The 23,267-nt window shown below is 41.5% G+C and overlaps 1 protein-coding gene across 2 annotated transcripts; it reads right to left on the reverse strand.

Annotated features, from left to right (window-relative positions):
- Positions 1-906: 906 nt before the first annotated feature.
- On the reverse strand, positions 907-6,467 carry XAGE3 (X antigen family member 3). Of its 2 annotated transcripts, none has more exons than XM_003804473.6 (5): positions 6,390-6,467; positions 5,437-5,525; positions 4,813-4,918; positions 3,155-3,280; positions 907-1,019 (listed from the first exon to the last, which is right to left on the reverse strand). In XM_003804473.6, the coding sequence occupies exons 2-5, from the start codon at positions 5,515-5,517 to the stop codon at positions 997-999; spliced, it is 336 nt and encodes a 111-aa protein (XP_003804521.1). In that variant the 5' UTR covers positions 5,518-5,525; positions 6,390-6,467; the 3' UTR covers positions 907-996. The 2 variants fall into 2 exon arrangements, with proteins under 2 accessions (XP_003804521.1, XP_063457634.1); XM_063601564.1 differs by lacking the exon at positions 6,390-6,467 and adding an exon at positions 5,634-5,685.
- Between the last annotated feature and the right edge of the window lie 16,800 nt (positions 6,468-23,267).

Genomic DNA, 23,267 nt, shown 5'->3' on the forward strand with positions numbered 1-23,267 from the left:
AAGCATCTCACGACTCAGTGAAACATATACATTTATGGGTTGATTTAAACAGGATATTAGAAAGGATCCAGTTAAAGAGATGCATAGGGTAAGGAATGAGTTAAGGGGCAGGGAGCATCCATGCCCTCTGTGGAAATGCTATCCTCCATGTGTGCAGCTATCCAGAAGCTCTCTGAACCCTGTCCTTTTCGGTTTTCATGGAGGTTTCCATTATGCAGGTGTGATCGATTAAACCACTGGCTGGCCATTGGTGATCAACTTAACCTTCAACTCTTCTCCCTTCCCTGAAGGTTTGGGGTGGGGCTGAAAGTCCCAGACCTCTAATCCCCCATCCCAAAGCTACCTAGGGGCTGCTAGGCATCAGTCCAACTCATTAGCATACAAAAAGACATCACTTTGTGAAGATTCTAAAAATATTAAGGGTTGTATGCCAGTATACAGGGTAGAGGACCAAATATATATTTATATATTTCATAATATCACAAGTGTGTGTACCAGTGTAATCAGAATAGAAAAATTCAAAAATGATACTTTTCCTTTTCTTTTTTTAAACAGAGTCTCACTCTGTCACCCAGGCTGGAGTTGCAGTGGCCTGAACATAACTACCTACATCCTCGACCTCCTGAGTTCAAGGGATCCTCTCAACATAGCCTCAGGAGTAGCTGGGACTAAGGCTACATATATACATGCATACATTCATGCATTCATGCAGTCATTCATTTATTTTGCAGTGAGGGGGTCTCACTATGTTGCCCAAGCTGGTGTCAGTTTCCTGAGCTCAAGAAATCCTCCTGTCTCCGCATCCCAAAGTGCTGGGATTACAGGCTTGAGCCACCACACCTGGCCACCATTTTCAATAGTATCAAATATTTGGGAATAAAATGAACAAAAAATGTGCAAGACTTCTTTGGAGAAAGCTGCAAAAGTTTATTTCGATATTTTTAAGTCAAATATCTTAGATAAAAACAGTTTTGTGTTGTTTCAGCTTGTCTTCATTTAAACCTGTGGTTGCCTGTCACCTATAATAGAAATATAACAGGAGGGAACATTAGTAGCAGAACTGTATTCAGATGACATTAAAGGTATGCAAAGGACACCAAAGTTTTGGTTTTATACCGTGGATTAAACCAGAAGCCTAAGAGTAACCTCATGGCTAACATTCAGTTAGACCTCTGTAGAGACTTTGAAGATAGGCTTCCAAGTATATACATTAGCAACATTTTTAAAACATCCTGCCTTCTGTAGTTTAAGGAAACCAAAAACTGTCTAACTTCAGAACACTTTAAATCAAGTGAACCTATTAAAAGGTGGCTCAAAGTGAAAAGCAAACATTGTGTATTGTTTTAATAAAAATATGACCAACACACAACAATCCTAAGAAACAAAAGGAATTTACAAACAATGTATCATGTAATGCAATGTTTTGCCTTGAAATAATAGTCTGGATGTTCAACAAGCTCCTGGGAAACAATTTATGTCACATTAGGAACTGCAAAAGTGCAGTGAATTGAAAGGTCAGTACTGCATTTGTTTTTTCTCTTTGCACAGAAGTCCAAAAATATTGCTTGGGGCTAGTTCATCCTTCTGTGGTCTTTAAGGTACGGTAACCATTTGTCCAAGATTTTCACCTATCATCCTGATGTCAATATGAAGAGTCCCTCTTTTTACACTTGAAAGTATTCCCATTGGTAAAATAAATTACATGATCACATTTGGTTTAATCTATCACTATTATTTTTGACATCAAAATGGGAAAGAGGCATATATCATGAACAGTCGGGCAAAAAAAGAAATGGAGGGAGAGGAAAATAGAAAAGGACAGTAAGACATCTGGAAAAGCCAAATAATTGTTTCTAAAAGTTAAGTGTTTTTGAGGGATAAGTGGGAAATTTCAGAAGTTTTCCCACAGTCTTTGTGATGCTTGGATGTTCAGGTATTACTGGAATAAATTAACTAATGTATGTGTTCCTAGCATATCAATCATTTCATTCATATTTTGAAAATACTAGAGTTCAAGAATGTATTCACTTTTGATTATACCATATATTCAGTATCTGTTAGGGTCTTGTTCATATTCCATGTTGAGCTTTTTCCATTTTCTACAAGAGTGTGTAAACTATTACTCTATTCATAGCTATTTTTCAAAAGAACAATCTTTTAAATGTATTACTTTTGGATTACATTTCCTTTTACTAATGACTCATATCTGTCTCTTATTAAGGATCTCTTTCCTTTTCCCTTAGATTTATTCTATTGCTCTTTATAATTTTCATTAATATTTTCCTTTCTCGTGTAATTTTCTATCTATTTTAACAAGATACTCACTTAAGACTATCTTCCTAAGAATACAATTGAGGATTGCTCAATGGGCTCCTGGAAATAATTGAAAACTATCTTTCATGTAAATAGTCTAATGGAATGGTTCAGCAGTATAGAGTAAAACCATTTAGGCAATTTCTTCCATAAACATGGAATGCTTCCTATAAATTCAGAAGCTCTTCTGATTAACAGTCATCAATTTGGAAAATATGTGGAAAAGATACTTTCATGAAGCAAGTTGCCCACTCATTTTCTTAGGAACCATGAAATCTCAACTCAGATATTATAACTGGAGTGAAACTGATTGTTATGAAAAACAAATCATATCTTTGTATTCTATCCAATAGAACATGAGGATACAGAAATCAACTTTGAAACAGATGTTAATACATCTGATATGCATTTACTATTTTCAATAACAGCAAAAGATGGTTGTAGAATTTATGGAATTCATCCAGAATCTCACAAATAATGTTAGAGCTGTTATTAGAATCTGCTTAAGGTGCTCAGGATATTTCACACAAAGTGGTATTACAAATGCATTATGTATTTGTTAAAAGCAGAAATTAGAAAAATATCTGAAAATTGTTAGTTGTTGGGTATAATCAGAAGTAAGAATATGCTTTCATATTTGATGATTCAATGTGGGTTTGACCCAATTTGTGTCTGTATCTGATAGTGTTTAAGTCTTACAGTCAGGCAATTGGAGTCTGAACAACCTTTCAAAAAAAGTCTGCATTTGAACTCTGATTTTAAAGGGATAGTAATGTTCTCTTTTATTATCAAAAGTATAATATTGTGGAAAACAGAAAGCACATAATAATGGATAGCATACCTCCTTCTGGCATTTTAAATTGTTCTGATTTTGGCAGAATCTTCCCCTGGTCATCAGGACCATTTCCGCATTCACCCCCAGTCTTTGACTGAGACAGCTCCTGGAGATCAGCTTCCAGGTCAGGCACTAAAAAATACAAAGGTTGTCGATTGAAGCAGGCAAACAAGAAAGATAAAGAAGGAAATGATAATATTCTTTTCCTCAATGTTATGAAATAAAAGGCTGCAGGCGACTGTGGTAATAAATGTGATGCAAAGATGTCCCACCTTTGTTTTCCTGTACTATGAAATCTTATCTTAAATGACAATCTGAGGAAAAATCACACCACACTTACATTTCCTATACTTTACCATTGTGTATTATAAACAGTGAGTGTCAGCTATCTAGGAAACCTAAAGACTGCCCAATGGATAGCATTTTAATAATAACTTAAATGTAATTTTCTGAAAGATTAGATGAATATATTGGTGAGCCTATGACAAATCTTACAGTCCTGACACTCATCACCTGTTGAGGTAACTTGAAAATTTTTTGGTTAAAATTAAACAAACTTAGGTCCAAAGGCCCTATATGTAACTTTCCATAAATGAATCCCATTCACAAAAAAATACCGAATATAACAGCAAAATCGCTGTCTTCCACAAGAGTACAGAAACTTGAGTGAAAAAAAAATTAATGGGCATTGTTGACAGTCATATTCTGGAAACCCCTTAACAGTGAATTGCTAAAGTAACCCATGACCCAAATTCTGTCAATGTTTAACTTCAAAATGCTATCTGTTGAGGAAATAATTTCTGTTTCATGATAATCTTATCGTACTTCGAGTTTTCTAATTATAAAAGTATATAAACAACTCTTTAAAAGCCCCTTAAAATCATACTAATATAGCTACCTGTATGCCAATGTCCTGAATTATCCAGATTTTACCAAACATACTGTCAAAAATACAAAGCAAAGGAAAGAGTGGCTGTCATTCATTGAGCTCTTTTCTGGCGTTGCTATCCTGCTTCACTGAACTTTGTTTTGTCCTGAGCCAATACTGAAGTACTTACAGTACAGACACATTTGAGTATTAACATTTCAAGCAAAATCATTCACGTTTTCTAATGTGAATGGTAGGGAGAACACAAACCTTGGAATGAAATATGAATTCCTTCTCCATGACTCAAGTGTTCTTGGTAAGCCTCCATTTCAGAGCCTCAGTTTTCTTATTTATAAAATGGGGCTAACATCCTTATGCAAATAGGCTTTATTCAGTGTATTCAGGTAGGGTGACTTGGCATTCTACATGCTATTAAAGGGTGCATACAATACTGTGGACACCTTGGCTGAGAAGATCAGACAACAACATTCTAAGAAGATCAAAGTAAACTAGTGAAATAATGTATATTTTTGTACATCAAATTAAACAGTTTCATCTGATTTAGCAAGGACTGTATTTTCAAGCATACGAAATATATTTCAAAGGTAAGAGAAGATTCATTATATCCATGAAGCTGCAAACTATACTCTTCACTTTTCCAGCCAACTCTCAGCAAATGTTTGAGATCCTTTCCTAATGTTTTCTTTCCTCCTGTTACTGGTCATGGCATAATGCATGATGCACACATAGGCCCCCTCCCCTCCCCATAGACATTCTTTCTTTCCCTTCCCAGCACCTTGAATCTCAGCTGCACCCTGATCTTCTTCTCTCTCCTGACCAGGTGCAGGATCCCGACTTTCAGTTGGTGGTTCCTCTTGCTGAGGCTCCTCATCACCGGGCTCCTGGAACCAGGGGTGTGTGTGTGTGTGTGTGTGTGTGTGTGCAGATAAAAAGTTTTGTTATCGATACATTTCAATAATACAAATATACAGAATACGTAGATATTTCTGATCATAAGTCTAAAGACATTTCTCCAACACGATTCCACATACTTATTTTTCATAAAGTTACTCTTCCCACAGAGAGGTTACTCTAAGACAGTTGCCCTCAAGGGCTTTGGAAGCTGTTTTAATCTAAGCTGGGATGAATGTGTGTAATCTTTTGCAAATAAGCATGAGAAGGAAATCATGGGCAAAATCTGGGGAACACAAGATCATCCATCCAGACAACAGAAGAACTTAATCCTCTTGGACTAGTCTTTCCTTCATGAGATGCCATGATTATTTTTCTCAGCATGGGAGACCTTTATTGGTATATCTATACTGGTTCAACAACAATTACAAAACATAGTTTTGCAACAACAACAAGTTACAAAAATAACTTTCTGCTAATAGAAAACATCAAAGGTTAAGGCACTCACCAGCATAGGCCCAATCAGCTCAGGAGGTGGTACACTTCTCCTCGGTCTAGGCCTATATGTTGATCTTCCTCGCCAAATCATATTTCACACTGCAAACAGAATACTGTGAATTGGTAAATGCACTTGAAAAGACAGCTATATTTGACCACTTCCATGACCAAATATTAACTGGTCATTTTTTAAAAGTTTGTAAATACTTTCGAACTAAGTCTCAGGGCAAGTGTAAGTATGTGTGCCTTCTGAATGCTTGGGAAGCCATTAAGTTGGTCAAGCTAGCTGAGCAATTTCTTAAGGCTCCTGGCAAAAGACAGGATATTTCCGATGAGGTTTGGTTTCACAACTGAACTCTCCTCCGTGGAGACATTTGGGAAAATACAGCCAGAGAATTAAAACTGCAGTGACCACGGCTTTTGTCACACACCCATTTGCTAGGCCCATTTCCCCCCTAAAATCAAGTTTTGTTGGAATGCAGAGCCCCGCCCATTCAAACCTCCACAGTGGAGTTGAGAAGTTGCCACACAGCTCTGGGCCCTCTTCACTGTACACCTCTGCCAGGCGCTTTACAGACCTCAGGGCCACAGTCACCAACCCGCAGCGTTCCCAGTTCCCTTCCTTAATGCCCACCCTGCTCCTTCCCGGGTCGACACGGAGGAGTCTGGAATCCGTCCTCGGTCGAGGGTTCCAGGGACTCGGATACCTGCCCCAGCACCCCCAGCACTCGCCCCATTTTCACCTGACCCCTCTCAACTACGCGGCCCACCTTCTTCCCTCATTCTGACTTCACCACAACAAGGCCCATGGCAGTGCCACCTCACGAGGAGAAGGACGATCACCTTGAGACCCTTCGGCCTCTGAGGCCACGGGCCATGCTGTCCCACGCTCCGGACAGCCACTGGCTCCTCCTCACATGCACTCACACTTCAACCCTTGGGAGGACTGGCCTGCGGACCTACCAGCTGCGTCTCAGTGGGACAGAAAAAGTCCAGACAGCAGGAACGCGACCCTCACACCCTCACAACTCCAGGGCGTTCACCACGTGGGCAAAGGGGCCGAGGGGAAGACACCCAGTGGACATGCGCAGTGAGGTCGGTGCCTGCCTAGTGGGCTGTGGCGCCTCTCCTAGCCCCACCCCATGCCGCGCCGCGCAGTTCTCTACCCTCTCCCAGGTTCCCACTGAAGACTTCGGAATGTGTCTTCTGTGGGCGGTTTCATATGCCTCCGGGACTCAAATACCACAAATAGTTTCCCCCTTCAAAACTCACTCCATGTTCACTAGGTCCTCCTCCCCTCTATGGCCCTCCTTCCTCCCCTGTCTGGGACCCCCACGACAGCAAGGCCATGGCTGTGTCACCACCTGTTAGGAGAAGGACAGGAACCTCAAGGACCTCCCCGTCGGAGGCCATAGACTGCGCCGCGGGCTCCTCCTCACAGTCTCTCCCACTTCAACTCTGGGAAGACTGATCTTCGGACTTACTGACTGACTCCTAGTCAGCAACACAGAAGGAAGTCATAATGTCTCCTTGCACAGCTCTGCAGGGACAGAAGGCAGACAGCAAGGCACATGGACAACAAGGGACTTGGGCAGCAAGGGACGTGCACACTGAGTCAGGCACATGCAAGGCCAGCCGGAGTTTTCCCACTGTCCCCAGACTCACATCCCGAAGGTGTTTGTAGTAGAAGGAAAGGGACTAAGAGGCTTCGTTCTCTCTCTTGCCCTACCATTCTCATGCATCCAGAAACACTGGGGACAGTCCCATGTCACCATGAGTGGAGGATGTGTCTCAGACCTTTTGTGACAGAAATAAATTATTTTATTATATATATTCATACATACTTTTTTCTCATTTATATATGCATGGGTGTCTGCCATGTTGCAGGAAATATCTGGGATGCTGGAAATGTGAAGACCAAGGAACCACACGTGGTATGTCCCATGGAGGCTACCACACTGTGGTGGGGCAGACAGACAGTTAAACAGAAGAGCAGTTGAACTGCAAAGGAGAAACACGGGGAACAGACCCAGGGGAGTAAAGAACAATGAATGTCGTGGCCAAGAAGCAAGGGAGAAAACAACACAATTTCTCAAGAAGATAATATTTCTCCATTGCCTTTGCACCTTTTTTGAAAATGAGTTTATCATGTCTGTGAACCTATTGCTGGACTCCATTCTGATCTGTTGATTTTTCCCCAGTACCACATTCCCTGGATTACTATAGAATTAACATGACTCTTGAAATTAGGTAGTGTGAGTTCCCCAAAGTTATAGTTCAGAATCGTTTTGGTTTTTCTCGTTCATTTTCCTTTCCATATAATTTTGAAAAAATGACTCCAATGAAGTGGGTTGCATAAGTTCATGCAGTTTCGCTTTGAAAGGCAGCAGATAAATGTGTTAGTAGCTATAGGAGGACATGGGGGAAGAAGGTGAGTTCCCCCCTTAGCTTGGGGAATGATCCCATTTAGAGGGAAGAGTTGGTGGTTCAGGAGAGAGGAATGATCATTGCAGTAGCAAAGCTCCTGAAAAGGTGGGAGGCATGGGATCCTGAGCTGAGGTGAGGGGCTGGCTTTAGTTAGGAGCATTGTATGCAGAAGGGCGGCAGAGAATGCCAGGGCAAGCACAGGTAGACTGGGTTTTGGAAGCTCTAAGAGTTCCCAGCAGATCGCTTCTCTCCTCTGAATGAATCATTATGGGAGGTCATTCAAATGGAGGAGAGTTTCTAGCATTGTGTGGGTGTTTATATAACTATAGAGAAAGTTTCTGTCATCTTAGAGAATACATCAATCATCATGAACAGAATATTCCTAGAAATATGAATGTTGAAGGTGAGCTCTCAGACAGGAATGGGGAACACGGTGTTGGAAACATGTGGACACACAATCCCTGTAAGAAAGTAGCAGAGAATTTGGCTAGAATGCATTCTCTTAGATGCAGAGTAGAACTTGTAAGTGATGAAATTGTATATGTAGCTAAGAACATTTCTAAGCAAAGTATTGAAGTTGTGGCCTGGTTTCTCCTCGCTGCTGGTTGCAAAATGTAAGGGAGGAGAAATAAAACAACAACAGAATTGCTGAGCAAAAAGGAATCAGCCCTTGATTATTTAGAAGATTCTCAGCCTATCCAGATAGCAAGTCTGGAAATAGGGCCAAGGGTGTAGCGGGACAACTGATTGCTAAAGATATGAGCTATGTGAGTCATGGATCCAGTCAACCATCTCAGCAGAATGCAGGGAAGGAGATGCATTTATCCAGGAAAGATCTAGGGAGGATTCAGGGTCTGTTGGCATGGATGCCATGAATTGCATCAGAGGCCAACATGTTTTTGAGGATTTTATACCAAAAGAAGCACAGCCAGCCTGAAATGAAAGGGACAGAAATGGGACAAAATAAAGGAAGAGTGACTTTGAGGGGAGAGCTACAGATGCAGAGGCTGGCAAGCTGCCACTGCCTCTATAGGCCCAGACAGCAATGACCTGGGGAACAGGAATCCAGACGCCTCTTCCTGAGCTCCAGATGGCAGAGCCACCTCCTCAATTTCAGAAAACAGGGCTTCTGCCCAGGGGTGAGGGAGCAGGGCTAACATTCAGGGCCAAGAGGGCAGAGCTGCCACCCTACTAGGCCCAGAGGACACATCATCAAGCCAAAGAGGACCATTCTGAAGCCTTAAAATCTCTTAAAGTCTGAAACCTTGCTTGGACCCCATGACTCCTTTTCTCCTTCCATCTTCTCCATTTTGGAATAGGAATGTTTCTACTATGCCTGCACCTTCATGCTGTTTTGGAAGCAGATAACATCTTGTCTGGTTTCACAAGTTCACAGATGAAAATAATTTTGCCCCAGAATACAACATACTCTGACTCTCACCCTTTCCTGATTTTGATGACATTTGAATGAGATTTGGGATTTAGAGTTGATGCTGAAAAGAATTAAGAGTTTTGAGGATGTTGAGATGAGATGAATGTATTTTAGATGTGAGAGAACATGAATTTGAGGTGCCAGATGGTGGACTTTTACATATTAAATCATGTCCCCTTCAGAAATTTATGCAGGCATAAATCATAGATATTGCATGTACTGTTCCAGAACACCACAATAAAGCAAGTCTCACACATTTTTTTATTTCCTAGTGCATATGAGAGTGATGTTTATAGTATGTTCTCACTCATAAGTGGGAACTAAGCTATGTGGATGCAAAGGCATAAGAATGATACAATGGACTTTGAGGACTCAGGGGAAAGGGTGGGAGGAGGGTGAGGGATGAAAGACTACAAATTGGTTTCAGTGTATACTGCTCAGGTGATGGGTGCATCAAAATCTCACAGATTACCACTAAAGAACTTACTCATGTAACCAAATACCACCTGTTCCCCCAAAAACCTATTGAAATAAAAAATTTTAAAAATGATAATAAAATAAAATAAAAGTGATGTTTACACTACACTACAATCTGTTAACTGTGCAATAGTATTATGTCAAAAAATGTACATAACTTAATTGGAAAATACTGTATTGCTAAAAGATGCTAAAGATCATCTGAGCCTTCAGTGCGTTGTAACTTTTGGGCTGGTAGAGAGTCTTGCCTGGATGTACATGGCTGCTGACTGATCAGGGTGCTGGTTGCTGAAAGTTGGGTGGCTGTGGCAATTTATTTTCTTTTTTATTTACTTTTTAACAAGCTAATACTACATGGAGGGCTGTGGCAATTTCTTAAAGTAAGACAACAGTGAAATTTGCTCCATTGATGTACTCTTCCTTTCACGAAAGATTTCTCCATAACAGGCAATGCTGCTTGATAGCATTTTACCTACAGTAGAACTCCTTTATAAATTGGAGTCAGATCTCTCAAATCCTGCCATTACCTAATCAACTCATCCTTTGCTGTCATTTCCACAGTGTTCACAGCATCTTCACTGGGAGTAGATTTCATTGCAAGAAACTACTCTCTTTATTCATCCATAAGAAGCAACTCCTTACAGGTTAAAGTTTTATCATGAGATGGCAGCAGTTGAGTCACCTCTTCACGCTCCACCCTTGTTCTCTTGCTGTTTCCACCATGTCGGCAGGTACTTCATCCACTGGAGCCATGAACCCCTCAAAACCACCCATGAGGGAATACACGGTCTGCTGTCGTTATGAGGAGCTTTCTTTACATGTCACTTAGATCCAATTAGTCCATGGTGCCATTCAGTTCATCTATATGTTGCTGACTTTTTTCCATTGGTTCTGTCTGATTTGATTATGTATTTTAAAGCTTTGTAGTTGAGTTCTGTGCAAAAAAGAGGTAATATAGCAGGTCTGAAACTACTATCCTTAGAAAGGCCAGCTTGCAAGACTGGCCCTTGCCTGGCATCTCTGAACTTGATTTCAGGAGGTTTCCCACAATTCTCCATCTGATAAGAGTGGTTTACTCCTCCGAAACTGTTTGTTCAAGCAATATGTTCTATGCTGAACACCAGCTTCCCTTCTGGGAATCTGAAATATTGTTGCCTGTTAGGCAGAGAGTGCCTATGTGACCAGTCCCCAGTAAAAACCTGGGGCACTGAGTTTCTAATGAGCTTCCCTGGTAGACAACATTTTACACATGTTGTCACGATTCATTGCTGGAGAGACAAATTGTGTGACTCCATTGGGAAGGGACTCTTAGAAGCTTTTGCTGGTTCCCGCCAGACTTTGCCCAGTGGACTTTCCCCATTACTGATTTAGCTCAGTATTCTTTTGCTGTAAGAAATCTTAGCCACGAGCACAACTATACATTGGGTCCTCATAGGCAATTACTGGAAGTGAGGGTGGTCTTGAGGATCCCTGACGCAGTGGCAGCAACAGTGTGATTCTCCAGCAAGACCCTGACTCACTAAAATATGATGAAAGACTTCTTTGCATAAAGAATGAAGAAGCAGGCATGACGAAGCTGTAACACCTGGGAGACTGTGGATTTGCCCACAATAGGAAGCAGCAGCCGAGCTCTTGTCTGTTGTGAAAAATACATGTACTCACAGCATTTCACAGTAATCCCTCCAATGGCAAGAGAGTTGGCCCACTGGATCCCTGAGTCGCTGTTCTATGCTGAATAATGCAGGGTGCAGGGGGAAGGTGCAGCCAGGTGCTGACTTTGGCTTTTGTTTTCTCCTCCAGGCAGGAGGAGAAAGGACTCAAATGTTGCCAAAGGTGAGCTTTGAGGAGGCAAAAATCCTGAAAGTTTGGTTGCTCTTTCCTCCAAGTGGGTGAGAAAAAAATCAGTTTTCTGAGCTGGAGCAAAGACTTAGATAAAGGGAAAAAAAGGAGGGGGCAAACAGACCAGGTGCAGTGGCTCACACCTGTAATCCCAGCACTTTGGGAGTCTGAGGCAGGACAATCACTTGAAGCAAGGAGTTTGAGACCAGCCTGGACAACATAGCAAGAACTCACATCTACAAAATTTTAAAAATTAGCTGGGCATGGTGGCACCCATATGTAGTCCCAGCTACTCAGGAGGCTGAGGTGGGAGGATCACTGGACTGCAGAAGGTCGAGGCTGCAGTGAGCCATTATCATGCCACTACACTCCAGCCTGGGTGAGAAAGCGAGACTTTGTCTCAAAAAAATAAATTCATTGGTGACTTAATAAAAGACCAATGATACTACTGTTTTCTGAGCGAAATCATGAGAAGATGGTATCAATTTACTCAGATCCAGAGTCAGAGGAAATGGGCAATGGGGAAAGCGAGTGGAGTGTGGAGGGGAGGTGAAGGTGTGTGGGGGCAGGGAGAGAGATCTGGGGCAGACAGGGGCAAGGAATAATGGGGAAGAGCAGAAAGCAGAAGATCAGAGATGTGAGAATAGAAGCTCAAACTTCTGGATACTTACTCTAGGCCAGATGCTTTTACTTTACAGATACTTTTACTTTACAGATTTTACTTTACAGATGCTTTTACTTTACAGCTTTTTTTTTTACTTTACACATGCTTTTACTTTACAGCTTTTACTTTACAGATGCTTTTACTTTACAGATACTTTTACTTTACAGATACTTACTCTAGGCCAGATGCTTTTAGCGCACTCTCTCTCTCCCCACATATATATATATATGTATATATATGTGTGTATATATGTATGTATATATGTATATATACGTGTATAAATATATATGTGTGTATATATGCATGTATATATGTATGTATATATGTATATATGTATGTATATATGTATATATGTATGTATATATGTATATATGTGTGTATATATGTATATATGTATGTATATATGTATGTATATATGTATATATGTATGTGTATATATGTGTATATATGTATGTATATATGTGTATATGTATGTATATATGTATGTATATGTATGTATATATGTATATTTATGTATGTATATATATGGGGAGAGAGAGAGACTATATTTTTAAATTTTATATATATATGTATATATAACAACAGTCACTTAGTGCTCATAGCAACACTGTCATGGGTGTGTTATTAATGTTATCGCCTCTTATTATAGAATAGGAAACTGAGACACATTAAGAGACTAAGGAACTTGCCCAAAGTCACCTCGCCAGCAAGGGCAGAGTCAGATTGGTACCCAGGCTAGACAGGGGTGTACAGACACATGCAATCTGACCCTGACACTCTAGAATGCACTGCAATGTGGAATGGTCCTCCAGATAAGAAGACAAGTGAAAGTGTCCAGCAGCATTCATGAGATGACATTATCTGCGTGTGGATTCAACATGAGGTCTCTTGAGTGCATTTGATAATACGGGGTGATGAGTCAATACCAGGAAAGCACAAAGGCGGTCTGTGGTCCATATCAAGCTTTCTGTATGTGTTTGCTACCATGGATGCTAGCAGCAACATCTCTGTCACTGTCATTATGGGAAATAGCTTTGGTATAATATTAAACAAAACAACATATGCAGTATTGTAAACACACTACTTATTCTCCAATCTCATAATTTTTTTTTAAATGCATAGAAAAAAGCCTGGAAGGGAACGCGCCACATATGAGGTGTTGTTCTCTATGTGGGAAACTCTCAATTATTTTGAAACAACATTCCTTTCACTGTTTTACTTGCATTTTCTTTGCTATTATTACTCAGCCACTGTTGCTATAATAATTTTTAAGATAGATGTTCTGAAGACTCATTCTTTTAGGTATCTTGAGGATTAGGGATAAAAGGTGTTTTGATATCCTTATCAGGAGGAAAATCAGTCAGTGACCCTCAGGGCAGCACGTAAACAGAAGGAAGGTTTGGGGTAGGGTAGAGAGGGGCAGTGGGGGAGGCAGGGTGGTGTGGATGGAAGGTTAGCTGAAGACCCCAGGCATCCTGAAAAATGCCACAGTGGGTACATGTTGAAAGAAACCAAAACACCCGCATGTCCATAAGAGGAGGCTGCTGTGCTATCGAGATGGAGATCTTTATGACGTCTCCTTAGACCTTTCCTCTCCTTCGGCTCCAGTGGTGCAATTTGGCAGCACATGGCCCTGGCAAGGCGCTGCTGCTGGTGAGCTGTGCTGAGGTCAAGGCCCGGCCCACCTGCAGCATCATCACTTCAGAGACTGGCCTGGGGCACCTGTCTTGGTATCTGGAAGCCTACAGTTTCAGATCAGGGAAACGGAGAAAACACATAGTGCAATAGTTAGACTCAATGCTCCCCCAGTGACGCCATCAGTGCAAAGCGAGAGGCACATATAGGTTGTTGTGGTCATTAGTTTGGGATGAGCAGGGCTGGGTTGGATTGGTCCCTGAAAGAATAATTGGGGGAGTGAATGCCAATGCAATCTATAACATTACTAGTGCACAAGTGGCTAAGCTTATGTTTCCTAGGTTTGTTTTTCTGCTAAGATGATGGAGTGCTCCATTACTGTGGTGAGAAGCCTCCCTGGCCTTAGGCATGTCAGGGAATGATTGTATCTAGTGATGAGTATTCTGAAGATTCGCCAAAAGCTGTGACAAGGGGGCACTGAATGCATAAATTATATTGCTGCAGTTATTTTCAACATAACACAATACTTCTGATTCAGGGTACAAGATACCAGTATGATGGTATGAAGATCCCCAGGCCCTTACCACCCACACACCCAGAAAGCTCTTCAGCCCGGCTGCGTGTCATGCCATGACACCTTCAGGAAGCTTCGAAGCCAACATCGAGCTAAAGTTCCAGTGCCCTTCAGCCTCCTAATGCAGGTCAGGTGGCTGCCCAGAAGCTGCCCACTGATCTGAATCAGTGCCAGGGGAATGTGTGTGTGTGTGTGTGTGTGTGTGTGTGTGTGTGTGTGTGTGTGTATGTGTTTAACAGAGAGGGAGGGCACACCTGAAATAGTGAGAGAAATCAACCAGGGCTTGCTCTGTCTTGCTTCTGACCTGAGGAGCTAACTGCCTTTGCTCATTCCCGCACGTAGGCCAAGCTAACTATGGGAGGAATTTAGTTTAGGGTTTAACTTCAAAGCAAGGATGATAATAGTCCCTTTCAGAACCCAGCCCCAAGGAGATGAGAAGGGTGTACACACAAGCGGCAATGTTGTGTGAAAGGTTTTTGCCACCTCCCCGGGCTCCCGTTGACACCTAGATGTCTGTGGTCACCATTCTCCTCCTGACCTCACCCTTTCCTGATTCTCCCTTGCCTGTAAAAAGAAGCTTGAGATTCATGCCCCTTAAGATGGCTCCACAGGACACTAGTCCATCATCGTCTCAGCTTGGTGGCTCTCTGAAATAAAGTCACTTTTCTCTCCCCAGGAGGTGGAGGTTGCAGTGAGCCATGATCAGGGCACTGCACTCCAGCCTGGGCAATATAGTGAGACCCTATCAGAAAAAAAAAAACTTCATTTGTTGAACAGTCATTTGCCAAATCCCAACTATATTCTCTGTACTGCGCTGAGTGTCTGGGACATACGATAAAAAAAGACTACATCCCCGCCCCCATGGAGTTTATGTCAAATTGTAGGATAATGGTCAATCTACTGATCCACACAAAAAGTGCAAAAATTCCTGCCAGACTTCAAGTAATATCCTACCACTTCATGTACACTGTAAGACTCTTACAGCTGTATTCTTCCATTTCCTTTCTCCCCAGCTTTCTGCTATTGTTGTCTTACATTATATTTCTACCTATGTCAGAACCCCACAATACATTGTTACTATTTGACAGTCAATTTTCTTTTTTTTTTTTTAGACAGAGTCTTGCTCTGTCACCAGGCTGGAGTACAGTGGCGCAATCTCAGCTCACTGCAACCTCCGCCTCCCGGGTTCAAGTGATTCCCCTGCCTCAGTCTCCCAAGTAGCTGGGATTACAGGCACGCACCAACACACCAGCTAAATTTTGTATTTTAGTAGAGATGGGGTTTCACCACGTTGCCAAGATGGTCTCAATCTCCTGACCTTGTGATCCGCCCGCCTCAGCCTCCCAAAGTGCTGGGATTACAGGCGTGAGCCACCGTACCTGGCCCAATTTTCTTTTAAAGAGATTAGCTACAAGAAAAAGTCTTGACTGAGCATGATGGCTCACACCTGTAATCTCAGCACTTTGGGAGGTTGCGACAGGAGGATTGCTTGAGCCCAGAGGTTTGAGAGAAGCCTGGGCAACATAGGGAGATCTTTTCTCTAAAAAAATGACAGGATCAAATTCACACATAACAATACTAACCTTAAATGTAAATGGGCTAAATGCTCCAATTAAAAGACACAGACTGACAAACTGGACAAAGAGTCAAGACCTATCAGTGTGCTGTATTCAGGAAACCCATCTCACGTGCAGAGACATACATAGGCTCAAAATAAAGGGATGGAGGAAGATCTACCAAGAAAATGGAAAACAAAAAAGGGCAGGGGTTGCAATCCTACTCTCCAATAAAACAGACTTTAAACTAACAAAGATCAAAAGAGACAAAAAGGCCATTACATAATGGTAAAGGGATCAATTCAACAAGAAAAGCTAACTATCCTAAATATATATGCACCCAATACAGGAGCACCCAGATTCATAAAGCAAGTTCTTAGAGACCTAGAAAGAGACTTAGACTCCCACACAATAATAATGGGAGACTTTAAAACCCCACTGTCAACATTAGACAGATCAATGAGACAGAAAGTTAACAAGGATATCCAGGAACTGAACTCAGCTCTGCACCAAGCGGACCTAATAGACATCTACAGAACTCTCCACCCCAAATCAACACAATATACATTCTTCTCAGCACCACACTGTACTTATTCCAAAATTTACCACATAGTTGGAAGTAAAGCACTCCTCAGCAAATGTAAAAGAATAGAAATTATGACAAACTGTCTCTCAGACCACAGTGCAATGAAACTAGAACTCAGGATTAAGAAATTCACTCAAAACCGCTCAACTACATGGAAACTGAACAATCTGCTCCTGAAAGACTACTGGGTACATAATGAAATGAAGGCAGAAATAAAGATGTTCTTTGAAACCAACGAGAACAAAGACACAACATACCAGAATCTATGGGACACATTCAAAGCAGTGTGTAGAGGGAAATTGATAGCACTAAATGCCCACAAGAGAAAGCAGGAAAGATCTAAAATTGACATCCTAACATCACAATTAAAAGAACTAGAGAAGCAAGAGCAAACACATTCAAAAGCTAGCAGAAGGCAAGAAATAACCAAAATCAGAGCAGAACTGAAGGAAATAGAGACACAAAAAACCCTTCAAGAAATCAATGAATCCAGGAGCTGGTTTTTTGAAAAGATCAACAAAATTGATAGACCGCTAGCAAGAATAATAAAGAAGAAAAGAGAGAAGAATCAAATAGACGCAATAAAAAATGATAAAGGGGATATCACCACCGATCCCACAGAAATACAAACTACCATCAGAGAATACTATAAACACCTCTATGCAAATAAACTAGAAAACCTAGAAGAAATGGATAAATGCCTCGACACATACACCCTCCCAAGACTAAACCAGGAAGAAGTTGACTCTCTGAATAGACCAATAACAGGCTCTGAAATTGAGGCAATAATTAATAGCTTACCGACCAAAAAAAGTCCAGGACCAGATGGATTCACAGCCGAATTCTACCAGAGGCATAAGGAGGAGCTGGTACCATTCCTTCTGAAACTATTCCAATCAATAGAAAAAGAGGGAACCCTCCCTAACTCATTTTGTGAGGCCAGCATCATCCTGATGCTGATACCAAAAGCCTGGCAGAGACACAACAAAAAAAAGAGAATTTTAGACCAATATCCCTGATGAACATCGATGCAAAAGTCCTCAATAAAATACTGGCAAACCGAATCCAGCAGCACATCCAAAAGCTTATCCACCATGATCAAGTGGGCTTCATCCCTGGGATGCAAGGCTGGTTCAACATACACAAATCAATAAACGTAATCCAGCATATAAACAGAACCAAACACAAAAACCATATGATTATCTCAATAGATGTAGAAAAGGCCTTTGACAAAATTCACCAGCCCTTCATGCTAAAAACTCTCAATAAATTAGGTATTGATGGGACGTATCTCAAAATAATAAGAGCTATCTATGACAAACCCACAGCAAATATCATACTGAATGGGCAAAACCTGGAAGCATTCCCTTTGAAAACTGGCACAAGAGAGGGATGCCCTCTCTCACCACTCCTATTCAACATAGTGTTGGAAGTTCTGGCCAGGGCAATCAGGCAGGAGAAAGAAATAAAGGGTATTCAATTAGGAAAAGAGGAAGTCAAATTGTCCCTGTTTCCAGATGACATGACTGTATATCTAGAAAACCCCATCGTTTCAGCCCAAAATCTCCTTAAGCTGATAGACAACTTCAGCAAAGCCTCAGGATACAAAAATCAATGTGCAAAAATCACAAGCATTCTTATACACCAATAACAGACAAACAGAGCGCCAAATCATGAGTGAACTCCCATTCACAATTGCTTCAAAGAGAATAAAATACCTAGGAATCCAATTTACAAGGGATGTGAAGGACCTCTTCAAGGAGAACTACAAACCACTGCTCAATGAAATAAAAGAGGATACAAACAAATGGCAGAATATTCCATGCTCATGGGTAGGAAGAATCAATATCGTGAAAATGGCCATACTGCCCAAGGTAATTTATAGGTTCAATGCCATCCCCATAAAGCTACCAATGACTTTCTTCACAGAATTGGAAAAAACTACTTTAAAGTTCATATGGAACCAAAAAAGAGCCCGCATTGCCAAGTTAATCCTAAGCCAAAAGAACAAAGCTGGAGGCATCACGCTACCTGACTTCAAACTATATATACTACAAGGCTGCAGTAACCAAAACAGCATGGTACTGGTACCAAAACAGAGATATAGACCAATGGAACAGAACAGAGCCCTCAGAAATAATGCCTCATATTTACAACCATCTGATCTTTGACAAACCTGACAAAAACAAGAAATGGGGAAAGGATTCCCTATTTAATAAATGGTGCTGGGAAAACTGGCTAGCCATATGTAGAAAGCTGAAACTGGATCCCTTCCTTACAGCTTATACAAAAATTAATTCAAGATGGATTAAACACTTAAATTGTAGACCTAAAACCATAAAAGCCCTAGAAGAAAACCTAGGCAATACCATTCAGGACATAGGCATGGGCAAGGACTTCATGTCTAAAACACTAAAAGCAATGGCAACAAAAGCCAAAATTGACAAATGGGATCTAATTAAACTCAAGAGCTTCTGCACAGCAAAAGAAACTACCATCAGAGTGAACAGGCAGCCCACAGAATGGGAGAAAATTTTTGCAATCTACTCATCTGACAAAGGGCTAATATCCAGAATCTACAATGAACTCCATCAAATTTACAAGAAAAAAGCAAACAACCCCATCAAAAAGTGGGCAAAGGATATGAACAGACACTTCTCAAAAGAAGACATTTATGCAGCCAAAAGACACATGAAAAAATGCTCATCATCACTGGCCATCAGAGTAATGCAAATCAAAACCACCACAATGAGATACCATCTCACACCAGTTAGAATGGCAATCATTAAAAAGTCAGGAAACAACAGGTGCTGGAGAGGATGTGGAGAAATAGGAACACTTTTACACTGTTGGTGGGACTGGAAACTCATTCAACCATTGTGGAAGCCAGTGTGGCCATTCCTCAGGGATCTAGAACTAGAAATACCATTTGACTCAGCCATCCCATTACTGGGTATATACCCAAAGGATTATAAATCATGCTGCTATAAAGACACATGCACATGTATGTTTATTGAGGCACTATTCACAATAGCAAAGACTTGGAACCAACTCAAATGTTCAACAATGATAGACTGGATTAAGAAAATGTGGCACATATACACCATGGAATACTATGGAGCCATAAAAAAGGATGAGTCCATGTCCTTTGTAGGGACATGGATGAAGCTGGAAACCATCTTTCTTAGCAAACTATCGCAAGGACAAAAAACCAAACACCACATGTTCTCACTCATAGGTGGAAATTGAACAATGAGAACACATGGACACAGGAAGGGGAACATCACACACCAGGGCCTGTTGTGGGGTGGGGGGAGCGGGGAGGGATAGCATTTGGAGATATACCTAATGTTAAATGACGAGTTAATGGGTGCAGCACACCAGCATGGCACATGCATACATATGTAACTAACCTGCACATTGTGCACATGTACTCTAAAACTTAAAGTATAATAAAAAAAAAAAAGAAACTTAAAATTTTTTTAAAACAATCGGCTGGGCCTGGTGGCTCATGCCTGTAATCCCAGCACTTTGGGAGGCCAAGGCAGATGGATTGCCTGAGCTCAGGAGTTCATGACCAGCCTGGGCAACATGGTGAAACCCCGTCTCTATTAAAATACAAAAAAATTTGCCTGGCATGGCAGCGTGCACCTGTAGTCACAGCTACTTGGCAGGCTGAGGCAGGAGAATCGCTTGAACTCAGGAGGCGGAGGTTGCAGTGAGCAGAGATCGTGCCACTGCACTCCAGCCTGGGTGACAGAGGGAAACTCTATCTCCAAAAAAAAAAAAATCTTGCACTTGCCCACAATTGTTCTGTGTTCAGCACGGTGAAGTTCTGTGTGTAGTTCCAAATTTCCTTCTATTTTCCTTCTGACCCAAGAACTTCCTTTAGCATGTTTTGCAGGACAAATGTGTTGACAGTGACTTTTCTCCCCATTTTTGTTTGTTTACCTGTTTGTGTAAACATGTTTATATCACCTTCATATAAAAAAATTGTTTGTGCTGATTAGAAAGTTCTGGGTTGCACAGATTCTGATGAGAAGTCTGATGGATGACTTCAAAATTATTCTTCTGTATGTAGTGTGTCTTCTTTTTCTGCCAGGGTGTTGTTGCTGGGGTTTGAATCAATCTTTTCAGTAGCTGAACTGGCCTTCAGTTGTGTTGTTGCTGTAGTTATTCTCAAAATAACACCATACTTCAAATTCAGGGTACATGATACCATTATGCAAATATCAATTGTATTTCTTCTTTATTTTCATTTTTAAAATTGGCAGAATAATTGTATATATATATACACATACATATATAAATATACATACATATATGTGTATATATGTATGTGTGTGTGTGTGTGTGTGTGTGTGTATATATATATATATATATGGGAGAAGTAGTGATATTTCCATACCTATGATGTATGGTGATCAAAGCAGAGTAATTAGCATATGGATTGTCTCAAACATTCATCATTTCTTTGTGTTGGGAATATTCAATGTCCTCCTAACTATTTGAAACTATATAATATATTATTTGTTTACTTTTTCAAGTCAGAGTCTCACTCTGTCACCCAGGCTGGAGTGCAGTGGCACGATCTCAGCTCACTGCAACCTCCGCTTCCCAAGCTCAAGCGATTCTCCTGTCTCAGGATCCCGAGTAGCTGGGATTACAGGCAACCACCACCACGCCTGGCTAATTTTTGTATTTTTAGTAGAGACGGTGTTTTGCCATGTCGACCAGGCTGGTCTCAAACTCCTGACCTCAGATGATCCGCCCGCCTCAGTCTCCCTAAGTGCTGGGATTACAGGTGTGAGCCACCATGCCCGGCCTATATAATATATTATCGTTCATTATAGTTATCCCACAATGCTGTGGAACACTATAACTTACTTCTCCTATCAAACTGTAATTTTGTATCCTTTAACAAATCTCTCTCTATCTCCACCACCCCTTACCCTTTCCAGCCTCTAGTATCCTCTGTTCTACTTTTTATTTCTATGAGATTAGCATTTTTTAGCTTCCACATATGAATGACAACATGTGGTGTTTAAGTCTCTGTTCCTGGCTTATTTCACTTAACATAAAGTCCTCCACTTCCACCCAAGATTGCTCAGAATGACAGAATTTCATTCTTTTTTAGGGCTGAAAAGTATTGCATTGTGTACGTGTACCACATTTTCTTCATCCGTTCATCTAGACTGATTCCATAGCATGGCTGTTGTGCATAGTGCTATAAACAATGTGGGAGTGCAGATGTCTCTTTGATATGCTGATTTCCTATCCCTTGAATAAATGCCCAGTAGTGGGATTGCTGGATCATATGGTGGTTCTATTGTAGTTTTTGGAGGAACCTCCCTTCTGTTCTCCATAGTGTCTCTACTAGTTTAAATTCTCACCAATAGGGTATGACAGTTCCCTTTTCTCTGCATCCTTGCCAGTGTTTGTTATTTTTTGTCTTTTTGAGAATAGGCATTCTAGCTGAGTGAGATTGCCAGCATTTGTTTGTTTGTTTGTTTGTTTTGTCTTTTTGATAACAGGTATTGTAACTGTGTGAGACGATAACTCATTGTGGTTTTACTGTTATTTCTTTTCTTTTCTGGAGACAGGGTCTCACTATGTTGCCCAGGCTGGTCTCGAAGTCCTGAGCTCAAGCAGTCCTCCTCCCTTGGCTTCCTAAGTAGCTGGGACTACAGGCCTGCTCCATCCCAGCCAGCTCTCATTGTGGTTTTGATTTGCATTTCCCTGATGATTAGCGATGCTGAACATTTTTTCATACATTTCTTGGCCATTTGTAGGTCTTCCTTTGAGAAACATCTATTCAGATAATTTCCCTATTTGAGCTTGGATGGGTTTTTTGGCTGTTGAGATGTTTGACTTCCTTGTATATCATGGTTATTAACACCCTGTCTAATGAATAGTTTGCAAATCTTTTCAATCTTTTGTAAATAAACATACGGGATTTTACTTTTTTAATTATATTTTTTGGAGACAGGATTGTGCTCTGTCACCCAGGTTGGAGTGCGGTGGCGCGATCAAGGCTCACTGCAGCCTCAACCTCCCAGGCCCAAACCTTCCTCCCACCTCAGCCTCCTGAGTACCTGGGATTCCAGGTGCTCACAACCCTGCCCAGCTCATTTTTAATTTTTTTTTGTAAAGACAGGGTCTCGCTATGTTGCCCAGACTGGTCTTGAACTCCTGGCCTCAACTGATCCTCCCACTTCAGCCTCTGAAGAGCTGGGATTACAGGAGTGAGCCATCGTGCCCAGCCTAAATATGGGATTTTAGGCATTAAGCAGGGACAGGTGTTTGGGTGAGCGTAGCTAAGAGCTGGGTTCTTCAGTCAGAGAGCATCCCACCAGGCATTGATTAAGCCCGGACTGTGTTCAGAGCGCTGGAGGAAATGCTGAAGATGCGACACTGGGCTCCTGTGGTCCTGCGGGAGTGCACGTCCACCAGGGAATCAGAGATGGGCCACTGAGTGTGTCCGCCAGGAGGATCAGGCCTACCGGCCAGGCCCACCTGGGCCTCAGTCCCCGAATTCCACAGCCTTACAGCTGTTTTCATCCATGAGCAAATAGCCCTGCCCTAGGGCTGGTCTAGAGGAGATGGGGCAGGGAGATGTCTGGGCTCCTTCCGTTTGCACAAAGCCCTGCA

The sequence above is a fragment of the Pan paniscus genome, chromosome X, assembly GCF_029289425.2.
Source record: "Pan paniscus chromosome X, NHGRI_mPanPan1-v2.0_pri, whole genome shotgun sequence".
Classification (NCBI taxonomy): Eukaryota; Metazoa; Chordata; class Mammalia; order Primates; family Hominidae; genus Pan; species Pan paniscus.

Coding starts and splice junctions, on each gene's coding strand:
- XAGE3 (XM_003804473.6), bottom strand. CDS start 5,517: ATGATTTGGCGAGGAAGATCAACATATAGGCCTAGACCGAGGAGAAGT. Junction 3,281..4,812: donor GGGTGCAGCTGAGATTCAAG/GTGCTGGGAAGG, acceptor TGTATTTTTTAG/TGCCTGACCTGGAAGCTGAT. Junction 1,020..3,154: donor ATTTAAAATGCCAGAAGGAG/GTATGCTATCCA, acceptor TTTCTATTATAG/GTGACAGGCAACCACAGGTT.